General features: G+C 50.4%; 6 protein-coding genes across 6 annotated transcripts; 3 read left to right on the forward strand and 3 right to left on the reverse strand.

Annotated features, from left to right (window-relative positions):
* Positions 1 to 144: 144 nt before the first annotated feature.
* On the forward strand, positions 145 to 2,322 carry TRUGW13939_04590 (uncharacterized protein; the record flags this gene model as incomplete). Its single annotated transcript, XM_035487761.1, has 3 exons — positions 145 to 912; positions 970 to 1,211; positions 1,263 to 2,322. 3 exons carry the CDS (start codon positions 145 to 147, stop codon positions 2,320 to 2,322), a joined length of 2,070 nt encoding a protein of 689 aa, XP_035343654.1.
* Positions 2,323 to 2,949: 627 nt separating this feature from the next.
* TRUGW13939_04591 (uncharacterized protein) lies at positions 2,950 to 4,090 on the reverse strand (the record flags this gene model as incomplete). The annotated part of the gene is made up of 3 exons (XM_035487762.1): positions 2,950 to 3,021; positions 3,085 to 3,435; positions 3,491 to 4,090. Coding segments are annotated over 3 exons (1,023 nt in total), but the record flags the coding sequence as incomplete, so codon positions are not given.
* Positions 4,091 to 5,035: 945 nt separating this feature from the next.
* On the reverse strand, positions 5,036 to 6,688 carry TRUGW13939_04592 (uncharacterized protein; the record flags this gene model as incomplete). The annotated part of the gene is made up of 1 exon (XM_035487763.1): positions 5,036 to 6,688. The coding sequence occupies one exon, from the start codon at positions 6,686 to 6,688 to the stop codon at positions 5,036 to 5,038; it is 1,653 nt and encodes a 550-aa protein (XP_035343656.1).
* A 1,036-nt stretch (positions 6,689 to 7,724) lies between these two features.
* On the forward strand, positions 7,725 to 9,883 carry TRUGW13939_04593 (uncharacterized protein; the record flags this gene model as incomplete). The annotated part of the gene is made up of 2 exons (XM_035487764.1): positions 7,725 to 7,833; positions 7,881 to 9,883. 2 exons carry the CDS (start codon positions 7,725 to 7,727, stop codon positions 9,881 to 9,883), a joined length of 2,112 nt encoding a protein of 703 aa, XP_035343657.1.
* Positions 9,884 to 10,534: 651 nt separating this feature from the next.
* On the forward strand, positions 10,535 to 12,142 carry TRUGW13939_04594 (uncharacterized protein; the record flags this gene model as incomplete). Its single annotated transcript, XM_035487765.1, has 3 exons — positions 10,535 to 10,665; positions 10,719 to 11,087; positions 11,137 to 12,142. The coding sequence occupies 3 exons, from the start codon at positions 10,535 to 10,537 to the stop codon at positions 12,140 to 12,142; spliced, it is 1,506 nt and encodes a 501-aa protein (XP_035343658.1).
* Positions 12,143 to 12,374: 232 nt separating this feature from the next.
* TRUGW13939_04595 (uncharacterized protein) lies at positions 12,375 to 15,523 on the reverse strand (the record flags this gene model as incomplete). Its single annotated transcript, XM_035487766.1, has 8 exons — positions 12,375 to 13,154; positions 13,212 to 13,322; positions 13,376 to 13,856; positions 13,908 to 14,004; positions 14,067 to 14,709; positions 14,767 to 15,075; positions 15,137 to 15,366; positions 15,436 to 15,523. The coding sequence occupies 8 exons, from the start codon at positions 15,521 to 15,523 to the stop codon at positions 12,375 to 12,377; spliced, it is 2,739 nt and encodes a 912-aa protein (XP_035343659.1).
* Positions 15,524 to 15,903: the final 380 nt, after the last annotated feature.

The following is a 15,903-nucleotide window of genomic DNA, read 5'->3' on the forward strand; positions in this document are numbered from 1 at the left end:
ATTCTCCTGCTCCACAGTCTTGATTCGCAATCTGCTGTGAGTCACCCCCGATCAACTTGCAGTTACAACCAACCTGCCTGTCCACAAAGGGTTACCGCTAACCGTATTACCCCCCGGTAGATCGTGTCCTGTCCTGTCTCAAGCATGTCTTGCGAGCCCGCTCATACCCGGGTCCACCCCCGCCGTCGTGCCTTAAATGGTGGCCAGTCTGCTCTCTCTGCCACTCCCAAAATGGACACGACACCAGAGAGTCTGCCTAGCATCCAACGAGGAACTACTTTCAACTCTCCCTCATTGCCGCCCAGTCAAGACCGGGATCCTCTTCTGAACATCCCCTCGTTGCCGCGGCGTTCACCTACTTGCCCAAAGACTCTCGAAGCTGTTGCCGCTGGCCGCAAGCGCATGGAAGATATCCTCGGCCAGATTGATCTCAGCTCACTATCATTGTCTGGTGAACCTGGTGAAGACGACCAGAAGAACGCTAGCTTGGCACAGCCCGGCGATTACAAAAGCAAATCTTCAACTCGTGGCAATAAGATGACCGATATGCCCGCTGTTTCGAACCCAGTCACTCATCGTCGACAAACCTCTGACAGTGGCCTGGGCTCTTCCATCAGTGCGACTGGACCTAACGAACGCAAAACAGTACACTTTGCTGCTGACCATGAAGGAGCGGCTTTCACCCAGACCGCTTTCACCCAAAGCGTGACTTCTTCGGAGACAGAGGAAGATCTGCAGCCGCTATCTGATGCTGCATGTAGACACATTCACACAAGGATTGTCACGCCTATCCTGCGTGAAGAGAAGCTGAAACCTTTCCATCCTCTTGTATCCAGTGTTCCTGCACGGATCAATAGGAAAGAGGTCAGATGCTTGCGTGACCTAGAAAAGATATTATTGTGGTTGGCACCGGTAAGTCGGACAGGGTTACCAGGCGTTCAGGATTTTGCTTATTTTATTGGTTTAAAGCGCTATTCGGCTCCTCTTCAGCTATTCTCTCGGTACTGCGAATTCACGATTCAACGCATTTATATGACCGTTCCATTTCTCAACGAACGTGATCAGCATTTGCCCACCGACCGCCCTTACACTAACGGATATTTCCTCGACCTCGTCGGACAGATTCAACAGTACGCGGCCATGGTATCCGCTCACCGCCAACGCGCCCGCACCCAGTCACCTTCATCAAAATCAGGCGTTGATCTCACCACGTATGTCTTGAACTTAAAACCTCCATTGGACAATATACTAATTCGGCACAGCATGGAGCCTCTCACTCTCGAGGGCGGACTAGCTCAGACTGGGCGTCCTGCCACTCTAGTATCCCATCTTGACGGTAAACCCGTATCTCTAGCTGATGGTGCTTCTTACGATCCAGCCACCATTCCTGCCATGAAGCGCACCCACAGCGGCCTGAGCAATGACGAGGGAATCGAACGCTCCATGGCTCGCCGCAAGAAGAACGCGCCTCCTATGGATATCAACAAGAAATGCAGCCACTGTGACAAGATTTTCAAACGGCCGTGTGACTTGACCAAGCACGAGAAGACTCACTCCCGCCCTTGGAAATGCAGTGACCCAGACTGCAAATACTTTGTCGTTGGATGGCCAACCGAGAAGGAGCGCGACCGCCACGTCAATGACCGCCACTCAAACGCTCCAAGTATCTACCGGTGCAAATTTTCTCCATGCAGTTATACATCAAAGCGCGAGAGCAACTGCAAGCAGCATATGGAGAAGGCCCATGGTTGGCAATATGTTCGATCGAAGAACAACGGCAAGCTCGGCGGCAAGCTTCCTTCACCATCGGCTTCTGGGTCTTCGCCTCAACAAACTCCACCTACACCGGCGATGTCTACTCCTGTTTCCAACCTAACAACAGACATTCCCACACCTGGAAGCGGGCAGATGGCTTCCCCATACTCAAATCCCGTCTCATACGACCCGTCTGTGTACAACCCTTCTCCTCAGTACGATGAGCCCCAATACAACGTCACCCAGTATGAAGAGCCTCAGTACGATGGGTTCGTCGCCATGTCCGGTGGACAGCCATTCAATTTTGCGGAGCCTCCTCTCGCTCCTGCTTTTGATTTCCAACTGTTCCCTGAGGCCGACTTGAACTCGATTGGGCTGGAAAACTTGCCACCAACTGATGAGTTTATGGACTTCCAAGCGGCCCTCGAAGCATCCGATCCGTCTGGTCTCGTTGCACCATCTACAGACATGGACCTTGACCAATTCGGACCAGACCAGATGAGCCAATATTGCTTTGACAGTGAATTTTACAACTATCAGCATGGCAACGGGATGCCTGAGCTTTAAAAATCAGGACTAGACTGTTACTTTTTAATATTTCTTTCTTTTCCGTTTTGAAATATGATGATTAAAGATTTATGTTGATTCGCGGAGACAATCTCCACCTTATTGGTTTATTCTAGCTATAGCTTTATTTCAGCGTGTACTTTTTATTATTAGCGATGTTGGTTCGCGAGACCTGAGATTGGATTTTGGTGCGATCAGGGCATGTATGTATGCGCCTGAATTCGCCATGATTATCGTGTCAGCCTGCTTGAGCTTTTGATTAGTCTAGTCAAATATCATTACTCCATGTTGCTTTGGCAATGTCAGCCATGCTACGGCGTAAATCTTTCCCACATAAATTGACCAAGAAAATTGACCAAGAATGGAATGTTGAAGCCTGGATGCCTAGGCTCTATTAGCTTCAGGCAACGAAATTACTGGCACCAGATTCAGGCAACCATCAATAACTAGGGGATATCAATATTGATTAATTGGACAATTAGATCAATACAGTAGCTGCCGAAATGTCCTTCCATATTATACACCTAGTGACCCGTATCAAACTCTTAAGTGATCTTCAATACATAGCCAATCCATAAGCGGTTACTCTATATATCCAATTCGTTTTCGCTTTGAATGTTAGTTACGTTATTGAAGGGCAGACCAATCCTCCAATTTCATCCATTCCTCGAGGCTCGTCATTGGACAGTCGATTCCAGCCTGAATTAATTTTGTTAGGAAAAAAAAAAATTACCTCTTTGTGGCCGAGAAATAGAAACATACCTTTCGAATATCAGCAGCTTTGAGAAGCGTTTTATCACCACCATCATACCCCGGATCCGTCGAGTATAAAAACATATCCCCCACCTCACGGCCGAATTCCTGGTCTGGAACAATCTCCATCAGACTGGCTAGCGGGGTCTGTTTGTATTGAGCCGGGATTCCAGTGATGGAAGTAAACAACCGAAGGTATTCGGACCAGCTGCAGGTGGTACTTTCGGCTAGGTACTGTTTACCCGGTGGCATCTTGGAGACAGCGTAGACAAAGTTTCCCGTGTCACGGTTGACGTCTAGATGGGGGATGGGGCTGTCTGGATGAGTTGGAAAAAGCATATGGCGACTTCCATCCGGTTGCTGTCATGGCTTTGTTAGCATTATATCTAGTCCAGGGGAAAGAGCGAGAGGAAACCTTTTGAAAGTACGCCGTAGGAACCAGTTTGTAACTACTAGTGAAAAATCCCGTCTGGATATACGACGTCTTGGCCGCGAGCTGCGGCCATTTCTCCTCTAGATAATATGGGAAGATGTCTGCCTTGGCATCAAAGTGGTACAGTTCATCAAACACCCCTTTACTGCTTTTCTTCGCATGGCTTAGCGTCGACACGAGAAACCCATTGTCGTCCAGTGAGTCGACAGCGGTTGCAGCTGCGTCGGCAATGTTTTTCCCCTGGCGATACTCAACCCCATACGCATGCTGGCGAATGGAAACGCCGGCATCAATCGCCGCTTGTCGATGATCCGGCCGGAAGAATGGTTCCCAGTAGTTTGTCACGCTGAAAATGACATTGGCGCCGCAGAAAGCAGAAACAAGACTGTCGATGTCCTCGAGGTCGGCTTGCACAATTTCGATGCCACTTGCAGACAATTCCTGGGCAATGGCTGAGGCGGGGTTGCGAGTGACGCCGCGGACTCGATATTGAAGATCTTGGAGGAAGCGTTGGGCGACGGAACCGCCTTGGTTTCCGGTGACGCCGATTATGACGGCTAGTTTGGACATTTGTGAGAATTGACTGGGGTATTATATGGGCGGTTAAAAAAACGCTGTTTGAGGATTTGACAATGTTACTGCTGTGACCATGAGGGGGCGGGGCGGGAGTATATTAGTTGATGGTTAAGTCGTTATGAAGAGACTAGTATGCCTTGGTTAGGACTTTTATCATTCCAAATATTAATAGAAATTAACAGAAATTGAACCTCAAAAGTGAAAATAAGCCAAATAGATTGTTTCAAGTTATGAGGACGAAGAGATTTTGTCTTTGTGTTCAGTAAGCTCGTACGGTTTACTGAGAAATGGGCCATGACTCGTATCCATCTCTTTAGTATTCCATTCCACACCACTGAGGTTGATCATCTAGATGTCATGTCCTGTGCAAATTATGGGATAACATTGTCTTTTCGCAAGCGAACTTACACTCTGCGGCCATGAAACTCAGGGCTGTCCCACGCCGTGGCAGGACATGAACTGTCCTTGATAGACTCAAGCGCATGAAGCCAAGTTCTGATACCGCTCGAGCTGCCTTGTCCGCCGGTACATCGTTAAAGAAAACTTCGTTGGATTCTCAACACCAAAGTGGCCATCTCCTTGTATAAGGTTTTGTTAATACAAGACAACGGAAGTATTGTTAGAATAAGAGCCTACTTCATCCACTACCCACGTATCCATATTCCCACCAACTGTTTGTATAAGCGACTGACCTTGTTGCACCAAGAACGCTGAAATAAAAACAAGTCCGATCACAGCGCCAGTCGCGTCAGATCCCTGCTCATTTTTACTAAATCCCATAGCTGCTGCTCCCCCGGGACAACCTCCGTATGAGTGCGTTTGTTAAATTCTCTGTTTTGTCTCTATACTGATAGCCAATTATGCACGGGTAAAAGTTGACATTGATATACGCTCTTTTGATTGTTTTTGCTATAGCTGTATATATATACACTATATCACACAACGATACGATCAAGTCTTCTTCCCATCATCACCAACACGCTGCACAACGCCAACATGGGACGACTCGTCCTCCGGCTCAGCATCGACTTCCAAACGCTGGGCCTCCATAATTCGTCGCGCCGACTCCTCGGTCATCAGATATTCCTTGTGGCCCTTGATAAACCAAAAGCCGACGGCGATGACCAGCATGACGCCAAACACGGCAATAGCGTAGTTCATATCTCCCGGCGCCGGGTTCGGCGAGCCCGGGAAGAAGAAAAACACAGTCGTGATGGAGCAGTAAATCACGCTGATCCAGTTCACAAGAGGGCCGATACGGCCCAGGCGGAATTCGCCGCCGGGAGGGAGTTTGTCGCGGCCGACAATTAGCAGTGCGAGGATCGGCATGCCGTAGGAGATGGTCAGCGCGATGGTGCTGACGCTGAGGATGGCGGAGAGGACAGTGTTGGCGAACAAGTACAACACTCCGATGATGCCGATGAGGAAGCCCTGGAGCCAGAGAGCGCGCGCGGGCACTTTCCACGTCTGGTCAACATGACTGAAATACTTGCTAAATGGCAGGCCGCCGTCGCGAGCAAAGCCCCATGTAAGACGGGACGAGGTGGTCATGATGCTGACTGCTTGGCCGAGGCCGTTGAATTCAAAGAGGGCGATCAGAGCAACGCCGCCGTTGGTGCCGATTGCGTCCTGCACGAGGTCGATGAATGGCAGTCCGGTGACAGAGTTGATGATTGCGTTGACATCTTGAATACAGAACAGACAGACAAGCATGAATATGAACCCGGAGAGGGCACCGAATGAAACAGCAAGATAGATCACTTTGGGGGCGTTGCGGCGTGGTGCGGGGATCTCTTCGACCATGTGTATGACTGAATCAAAAGCCGTCAAGCCGTAAGCAGCCTGCACTAGACCGATGAACCAAGTGACGCCATCACTCCAGCCCGTCTGGTTGATCCATGAGCCAAAGACAAAGGATGCCGGCTGGTAGGAGAGGTTGGGCTTGGTGCCCACCGCGATCAGGAGGGCTAGGGAGAAGACGACAAACAGGCCGGCAAACCAGACTCCAACGAAGTTGTTGAAATATGGTAGAACCTTTTCCTTGCGGCACGAAATTAGATTGACTATGGTGATGAGTACTGTAATCCCCAGATAGACAAGAAACTGGACCCAGCCCAGGCTAGCTCCCTGCCAGCTGTTGTCGAACATCAGCTTCATGCCCAACATAAAGTTGGTCATAAAGGCTATCTGTGAGGCGGTCAACGTCCACCAGCCAAAGGTATTGATCCATGCACACATGTAGGACGCAAAACGACCAGTGGGCGTGTCCCAGAGGCGATACACCCAGTAGGCCTGGCCTAGAGCTGTGGGCATGCTGCTGCACAGCTCGCCCAGAGACACGGCTACACATATGTTGCAAAAGGTCACTAGACACAGGCCCCAGAGAATGCTGACTGGACCACCGTTGGTCAGGCCGCTATCGAGGTCCTGGGCAAACGTAGACCATGTTCCGAGAACACAGAATGCCAGTGCCAGCATACTCCAGATATCGAATTTCCGAGACAGGGCCTGGTCATGGCCCATGCCAGCGAGATCGCGGGCATCGAGGACGCTTTGGTCGACCGATTTGGTCGGATCGAGAGGGTGGTTCAATTCAGGGTCCATCAGGAGGTATATACAGGAAGTTCCGCAACGACGTAGGGGGATCTCTCATTCTCTGGGGGAGTAATAGCGGCTTCTGTCCTCTTTGGTGAAGGATGAAACAAAAAGCAAGCCGAGTGGCAGTAGAGATTGGACTGGACGATGTGTGGAAGAGCTGCGAAGGATCAATTGATATATATGCTCGAGCAATCAACCCTATGTCACGTCGCAGATATCAGGCGCGATAAGAGGGAAGCAGCTCGCGGCCGTTACCCCAGAGTCTGACCGCGAAACGGGGCAACTGATTGAAGGTCCGGCGCGCCTGTTTCGGAGATTACCTCCAATCACGCTGGGCGGGCCTGACACCTAGGGGTTATCCAGATAGCTGGAGCTTGGGAGACGTGGTATTATCTCGCGCGAAGAAGCTTTTCCCCGCAAAAATCGACACAAGACCCACAATTTGGCTGGACCTACCGCTTTGGGGCATCCCTCGCCGCTTTAAACTATCAGATAGCGCCTTATCGAGATAGTGGTGGAGAGCTGGCCAGGATTGTCGCCACTTTCAGCATAGGGCGTGATAAGATCTGACCAGGCCAGATCTGGGAGGTTCATGCGGTCAGCATTCACTGGCAGTGGTGTGCTCCATGCATAACGGTCGCTATTCGCGGCAAGCAGAGATGACAGAACTGGCGGTGTCTGTTGTCTGTTGTTGAATGAAATAATACTTCAATCCTGAGAAGCTTGTAGCCGTTTATTTGGAGGTACCCTGTGCAGAGGAATTGGACTGCAGCAGTCACTGGTGACACTCGGCGTACATATGCGGGATTCCGAGAGAACAGTTGAATATACACCGTTTCTGTGTAGAACGTCAAAGTAGACTGTAAGACACGCGCTGCACGTGTCGACACCCCCGCTCTTTCCCTTTGTGGTAGGTCCACGCGGACATGCCCGCTGTGATTGTCACGACGCGGCTATATAACCCTCCGCTTCAAGCACTCTGTGTTTACTTGGCTTCAATTTATCTCTTTGTACTTCTCCTCCACCTCACACTCTTTACACCATGGCGCCTGATACAACTTCGATTCCTGGATACACGATATTCCACGAGGAAGACTATGGCTCGAGCTCTGCTGCCAGCCAGATCAGTCGCAGAACACCTCACCCGTTGGGTATGTTTGCACTACACTTTCGACAGGAGCTGCTGCTAACTGAGTAGACCAACTCTCGATCGAGGAAATCCCCCTGGCTGCCAAGCTGATTCGAGACTATGCGTCGCCCAAGTCCGTCAAGTTCAACTGCATCACCCTGCGAGAACCGACAAAAAGCGAATACTCTGCCTATCGAAGGGGGACTGGCCCACGACCAGAGCGCCGCGCCTTTGCCATCGTCCTTGAAGCCGGCACGTGCAATTGCGCAGAGGCCGTCGTGAACCTGTCCAAGTCCAAGGTCGAGGAATGGAAGGAAGTGAGCGAGGTCATGCCAACATTGACTCTGGAAGATCTCGATATCATGGAGCGTATTTGCCGTGAAGATGCTCGAGTGGTTGAGGCTTGCAAGGGCCTCGGCATCACCGACATGAGCAAAGTCTTCATCGACGCCTGGGCAATTGGTGTCGACGAGCGCTGGGGTTTCGAGCGTCGCCTTCAGCAAGGTCTTGCATACTACCGCGAATCTGCCTTTGACAACCAATATGCTCACCCGCTGGATTTCTCCGTCACGGCCGATACCGAGACAGAGGAGGTCTTGAGCGTTGATATTCGCACTGTCAATGGCGAGCGCACCCCTGTTTCTCTCGAGGGCTCCAATTTCTTGCCCGAGTTTATCAGTGACGGATACCGCCACGACCGACTGAAACCCATCAACATCACACAGCCTCAGGGTGTCTCCTTCCGCATGCGTGGCAATGAGCTTTCTTGGGCTGGATACAAAATGCACATTGGCTTCAACTACCGCGAGGGAATTGTCATTTCGGATGTTCGAATCGACGATCCTTACCAGGAGCGCGAGCGCACCCTTTTCAACAGAATCAGCGTCGTGGAAATGGTCGTTCCGTATGGCAGTCCTGAAGCACCGCATCACAAGAAGCATGCATTTGATGTCGGTGAGTATGGATCTGGGTTCATGACCAACTCGTTGAAACTTGGCTGTGATTGTAAAGGAGCGATCCATTATCTTGACGCCGTCATGGCAACTGGAAAGGGCGAGGCGGCTATGATCAAGAACGCTATCTGCATTCACGAAGAGGACAACGGTTTGCTCTTTAAGCATACCGATTACCGCGACGGAACTGTTGTTTCAGCCCGTGACCGCAAACTCATCGTCTCTCAAATCATCACTGCGGCAAATTACGAATACGGTTTCTACCACACCTTCACCCTAGACGGCACATACAAGCTCGAGGTGAAGCTCACCGGTCAACTGAATACGTACCCGATGCATATATCGGAACAAGCTGCTCCCTGGGGAACGGAAGTACAGCCACGTATCAACGCGCAAAATCATCAGCACATCTTCTCTCTGCGTGTGGATCCGGAAATCGATGGAACAAACAACACAGTTGTTCAGTCTGATGCCGTTCCGTCTGAGGAGCCGGTTGGTTCTCCAAACAATTTCTACGGTAATGCGTTCTACGCAAAGAAGACGCCACTTCTCACAGCTCTCGAAGGCGCAGTCGATTATTGCCACGAAACAAGCCGGTCATGGGATATCGTCAACCCCAACATTATCAATGAAGTATGCCACAAGCCGGTGGGCTACAAGATTCTCAACAACAACTGCCCTACTCTACTCTGCAAGCCAGGAAGTGTAGTCTGGAAGCGAGCTGGTTTTGCGCGCAAGTCTCTTTGGGTTGTTCCTTACAAGGACTACGAGCTATTCCCAGCTGGAGACTACGTGTGCCAGTCTGATGGGCGTGAGAATCACCCGCACAACCAGACAATTGTCGACTGGGCGGCGCGCAACGAGTCTATCGAGAACACGGATATCGTTTGCTACATGCAATTTGGCCTTACACACTTCCCCCGGATGGAAGACTACCCAATCATGCCGGCAGAGCCAGTCAGCATTATGCTGCGCGCATCCAACTTTTTCGATAAGAACCCTGCTCTATGGGTGCCGCCTTCTGCGGTCTGCGTTGACACCGTCTCACAAAGCGCGTTTGCGTCTTCGTCATGCTGCGCCGGGTCAAACGAGGCCTCGCGTGACCAGTCCAGGCTATAATTTGAAGTGAACCAAATTTTAGTAGTTGTCGGCTGGTATTTTGACGAGCATTCTCTACTGGCGTTAAAAATTGCATATGAAGATTATGGTTTCTTCTAGGTCAATATACCATTGCTTGCATTTCAATTTTAGTGTTTTCATATTTTAGTTTAGTAATAGTCGAATGAAGTTGACATCAATCGATCAATTGTTATCCATTTTTCTTGTGATGCTGTAGATTTCCCTAATTGAACATATTTTCAATTAACTTCTGTCAGTGGACTGTACAACATGTATTGATAACATCAATTGATAAAATTATTCATGCCATCAATTGAGTTAGTTCTATCTCAAACGCTAGTAAGACGATCACCAGATAGCCTGATACTACGTCCCACAGCATAACAGCGGCATGACGCTAGCCCCGACCCGGAATGTCCATGCGGCTATGGCGATAACGATGCATCATCATCTGCAGCCAGAGCTGTCGAGAACGTCGATTCAGATGAGCGCCAATGCGGAGGATTACGCGATGGCTTGCCAGGTTCAGATGAGGGGAAGAGAGCATCTGACATGCGTAGGATTTAGCACTGGACCTGTTTTTCCCTGCAAACTCATCATCTAATCTTGCCGTCTCTTCTCTTCTGTATCATACAACTTCACTTTACAAAAATGGCTTCGAATCTCGCGGTGCAGCTCACGGCGCCAAATGGCCGACAATATACGCAGCCCACAGGGCTGTTTATCAACAATGAATGGGTGGCATCGGGCGACGGCAAGACGATTTCCTCTATCAATCCCACGTACGATCTTCCTGGAATTTAGGATTAGCAACCAGCTAACATCCCCCATCCAGAACCGAGACCGAAATAACATCTGTCCATGCTGCATCCCCCTCAGACATCGACAAGGCCGTGGTAGCCGCGCGTGCGGCACTCAACAACCCTTCATGGCGCGACCTAGGCGCCTCGGAGCGCGGAAAGCTGCTATACCGACTGGCCGAGCTGGTCGAGGCGCACCGCGACACGCTGGCCACGATCGAGACGTGGGACAATGGGAAACCGTTCGCCGTCGCCAGAGACGAGGACCTGGCCGAGGTCGCCGAGACGCTGCGCTACTACGCCGGTTGGGCCGACAAGGTGTTTGGCCAGGTTATCGATACCACGCCGGACAAGTTTGCGTATACGATCAGAGAGCCCGTCGGGGTCTGTGGGCAGATCATCCCGTTTGTTGTTCCCTCCTCCAATAAAAGAACGAAAAACTGACGAGTGTAGATGGAACTATCCCTTGTCCATGGCCGCGTGGAAACTCGGTCCGGCGCTGGCATGCGGAAACGCCGTGATCTTGAAACCAGCCGAGCAAACGCCGCTCTCGATTCTGTACTTTGCCAACCTGGTCGTGGAAGCAGGCTTCCCCGCCGGCGTGGTAAACATTGTCAACGGCCTGGGACGCATCGCCGGCGCTGCGATCGCGTCTCACCCAGGCATTGACAAGATCGCGTTCACCGGCAGCACGGCGACAGCGCGCGAGATAATGAAAATGGCCGCAAGCAACCTGAAAAACATCACGCTCGAGACCGGCGGCAAGAGCCCGCTGATTGTCTTCAACGACGCTGACCTGGAGCAGGCGGTCGAATGGGCTCATATCGGCATCATGTCGAACCAAGGGCAGATCTGCACGGCAACCTCGCGCATCCTCGTGCAGGACAAAATCTACGACAAATTCCTCGACCAGTTCAAGAGCCAGGTCAAATCCATCAGCAAAGTCGGTGACCCATTCGACGAGTCCACCTTCCAGGGCCCCCAGGTCACCAAGGCACAGTACGACCGCATCATGTCGTACGCGCAAATCGGCAAATCCGAAGGCGCCAAACTGGCCCTGGGCGGCCAACGGTATTCTGCGGAAAAGAAAGGGTTCTTTGTTGAACCGACTGTGTTTACAGATGTGTCGAGCAAGATGCGTATCTACCAAGAGGAAGTCTTTGGGCCCTTTGTCGTCATCGCCCGCTTCTCGACCGAGGACGAGGCGGTTCGCATGGCCAACGAGACAACCTACGGTCTCGGATCGGCTGTGTTCACAACCGATTTGGTGCGTGCGCATCGAGTGGCGCGCCGTATCGAGGCTGGTATGGTCTGGATCAATTCGAGTAATGATTCCGACTGGCGGATTCCGTTTGGAGGTGTCAAGGGCAGTGGCATTGGCAGAGAGCTTGGAGAGGAAGGCCTCAAGGCGTACAGCCAGGTCAAGAGCGTTCATGTGAATATGAAATCTAAGCTGTAGCTTATTTGGATTTTGGCCCTTTGGAATCTCAAATGTTGCATTATACATGTATATATCTAGCCTATTGACCCTGAAAACAAGATTGGAATGTACTCTGGTTGAGATCTAAATAATACTGATATCCTTGTTACTATTAAGAATCGTAAGTCATATAGTATAAGTCTACTATCTATACATACAACCACCCACGTACAACAACACCAGCAAGCTAAAAAAAAAAAAAGGAAAGGGTCTAATCAGCCAACACCTGTCTAAGCATCATTCTAAATGCTTCCTGCAACTTGTATACTTCCTTCACGTCCGGCTTGACGGGTTCACCGGCAGACCGCCGCAGATGGTCTTGCTTTCTCGCGCGTCGTCGACGCTCTGCTGCGATAGGGTCGAGTTCATCATCGTCTGTGTTCTCGTCTTCCTCATCAGACTCTTCGTCTGCAATCGCCAGGTCTTCAAGGTCTTCCTCATCCAGGCCAAAGTCACTTGTTTTGAAAGCTGCCCCTCCCGGAAGAATAGCATCCCCTGTACCCTCGGCAGCCATCTTCTGCCGCGTCTTGTCGTGGTGCCATTTTTTCCTGTCTTCTTGCCATTTGACAAGAGCGTTTATTTCTTCGATCCCTACTTCCTTGTCTATCTGTTTGGTGTCTACTGCTCCCTGGAATAGCGCATTGATGTCGAGTTTCCCGCCGCTACTGGGCCCCTTGCGGAGGAAGTCGAGGATGTTTTCGATCCAAGACATGAGAGAGCCGAAAAGACCGTTGTCGTGGATGTGGACCTCGTGCACGAATTTGTAGAAATTGTGTTCGTGGCGAGCACACAGGTCAATGAATGCTTGGACCGTTTGGTTGGGGTCTGCTGATACATCTTGCCGCTGGGCCTTTTCGATGACGGCAATAGCGTCATCGGCGAATTTGGCAAAGTCGGTAATACTGTTGTACACGTTGGCCGACTTGTAAACTCGCACTAGTGGTTCGTAAAAGATGGTGAATAGGTCGCGGAAGAGTTTCAAAGTAACCGGCTGCCCTGGTATTAGAAAAAAAAGAACCCAAAAATATCCGGAAATATCATTTCTCACCTCTTCAATCATATTCAGCATCATGGCCTTGTCACGCTGACGAGTATAGAGTTTGAGCACTTGCTTCAAGTATGCAAACCATTCGGCACCTTGTCTCATCTCATCATCAACCTTGGTAATAAAAGTTAGTAAAGTTCGAGAATACTAGCTTATGGGTCACCTACGTTTTCAACAGCATTGTTCCACGCAACGTATGCATTGAAAATCTTCCCAACCTGCTCCGAACTCATTTCCGGGTCGATGAGCTCCGATCTAAGGACTGCAACCACGATGTCGACACTATCATTCTCTGCCTCTTCACGAATAATAGTCTTGACGGATTCATCCGCGTTGACGAATGTCTTTAGTTTCTCCGAGATGATCTGGTCGTCAATCTGGGAGACAAGCGCGTCAATTGGTTTTTGGAACGATTTGATCCCTTCGCTTAGTGTCATCGAGAACATGCGCTGGAGCAAGGAGCGAGACCCGAAGGGCTGGGCGAGGAAGAGATCAAGAACACCGGACATGACAGCTGCGGGATTGGCGATGCGAATGACGTTCTTCATCAAAGTATACGGGACTAGAGAGTGGATTCTCTTGGCCTGTGCAAACAGCTCTGGAGAGTTGTCTTCGGCCAAAAAGAGATGGTATATAGTGGCCGCCACCCTGGAAATTCAGTTAACTATATTCGAGAACCTGAGAGGTGTTTCCACATACTCTATTCGCAACCACTCGGCGAACTTTTGGTATTCTGGGCTCAATTGTTCTATTTTGTCCTTTTCCCGAATCTCGGCAAACAATTTCGTGAGGCCATCTACGGATTTATTAGCTGAAGAACAAGGCACTATGTGAAATGCACTGTGTGAAAAGACTCACTGTCTTCGACAATACCCTGGCGGAACTTTTCCATATAGACATCCAACTCGGCGGCGCGTTGTCGGGCAATCTCGTAAAACTTTTGCTGCTCCTCGATGCGAGTAGCGTCTGCATCCTTTCTCCGTTGAATGTCAATCAATTCTTCTTCGTTCAAAGTCACCGGAGCGTCAGTCAGAAACTCTTCTATCGCCTTTGACTCGGCCACTCTCTTGTTCTGTAGGATGGTTCGCAGAAACGCCCTCAATGAAACACGCTGTTCTTCCCGGTACAAAACGATGTTTTGGCGAAATTCTGGGGATCGAGGTGATATAGGGGGTCCGGATCTCATGGATGATTTTGAGGCTGATCGGTGAAGAGACGACACTGCTGTCACGCCGAGCGTAAGTCTAGAGACAGGAGGTTCGTCCTCGGCCAAGCCTGTCCCATTTGAAGTCGATAGTGACGATACAGAAGAGCCGTCGTCGCTAGCAGTGCCGCCAAAGAATGAAGCAGTTGTCGAGCGCTTGTTCTTTCTTGGTAATGGTGGAAGCATTTTCCCCGGTATCTCAGTCCGTAACCGCTTATGCAGTTTGGTGAACTCGCCATATCTTCGGCCAACATAGGCATCCGGCTGCCCTGGTCGGCGCACACGAAGAATGAACTCCTTGAGAGATGGTTAGTAAGAGGCATAATTATACCATCGAGGGTGTATCTGGCTTACCGCGTGTTGGTGATATCGCACAGTACGCTTGACAGATGTCGTCCTGACCGCGGCGACATTCACATCCCAGCCATTTATAGATTGCCCATCGGGCATATTCACAAGCAGGCCTTGTTCATTGGCTCCGCGGTCGACGACTTCCATTTCCGAGAACCGGATACGCTCCTCGTACCCCGAGGCCGTAGGGATTCCGGACACCATCATCAGCTCAACCAGTTTCTCACATTTCTTGGCTAGTTTCCTCCGTTTCGTTTCTTCCAGGCGGTCTTCGGACGAAGATATATTCTTGTTGGCAAACGACTCGAGGAACTGATGGGCCCGCCTATCAGTATCTAGTTTCTCTCTCAATGCTCTAGTTGCGTCCACTCACCACTTGTAAACGATCTTGCCAGAATTCTTTTTCATTCGCCTGGTCGAGGAACGGAAAATTGCGAACATGATTAACAAAGATAAATCGTAAAATGGGCAGGTCCGAATCAACGGGAGCGAGCTCGCCAAACTCCGACTTGAAAGGAGCCCCGAAGCGGCGCAATGCAGTGGGATGGGCAAGTTCAGTAATTTCTTGGAGGACCTGGGCACTCAAAAGCTCTCTTTTCAGATCTGGTGCGATAAAAAAAAAGATCAGTCTGGGTACGGAAGAAGGGAGATTGGGATCTTTGCTCATCGTACAGTGTTCTTGCTTTCCCGTCAGGATATAACTGCCCGGTTCTCGAGTCTCGACGACAGTGGCAGCAGCCACATCTGTTGAGTTTGACATGCTGCGGTTATATTTTGGAGTATAAGAGAAGCGATAGTCGTCTCACAAGCCCATTGACTTTGGTCGGGGGGCGGTGGCAGAGCAGGTGAATGTTGACGATGCGGGGGAGTCTGCGGAGCTCTTTTTTTTGTCTTGTTTGTTGGTTGGGCTTGGATGCCAAGGGAGATGACGTCTGCCGATTTGATCTCAAGAGAAAACAGCAATTAAAATCAGTCTGGATGCACACATTATGTATTATAAGCGTGATTTCACGAGAGGAGAAAGATCGGGGAGCGGTGGAGCACAGCACAGAGCTAGCTGAAGTCTTTCGCGTCCGACGACGCCCGCTCCACCCGGCCTTCACGGCGTACTATTTTACTATTTTGCCATTTTACTTCAGC

The sequence above is a fragment of the Talaromyces rugulosus genome, chromosome II (genome assembly GCF_013368755.1).
Source record: "Talaromyces rugulosus chromosome II, complete sequence".
NCBI classification, from domain to species: Eukaryota; Fungi; Ascomycota; class Eurotiomycetes; order Eurotiales; family Trichocomaceae; genus Talaromyces; species Talaromyces rugulosus.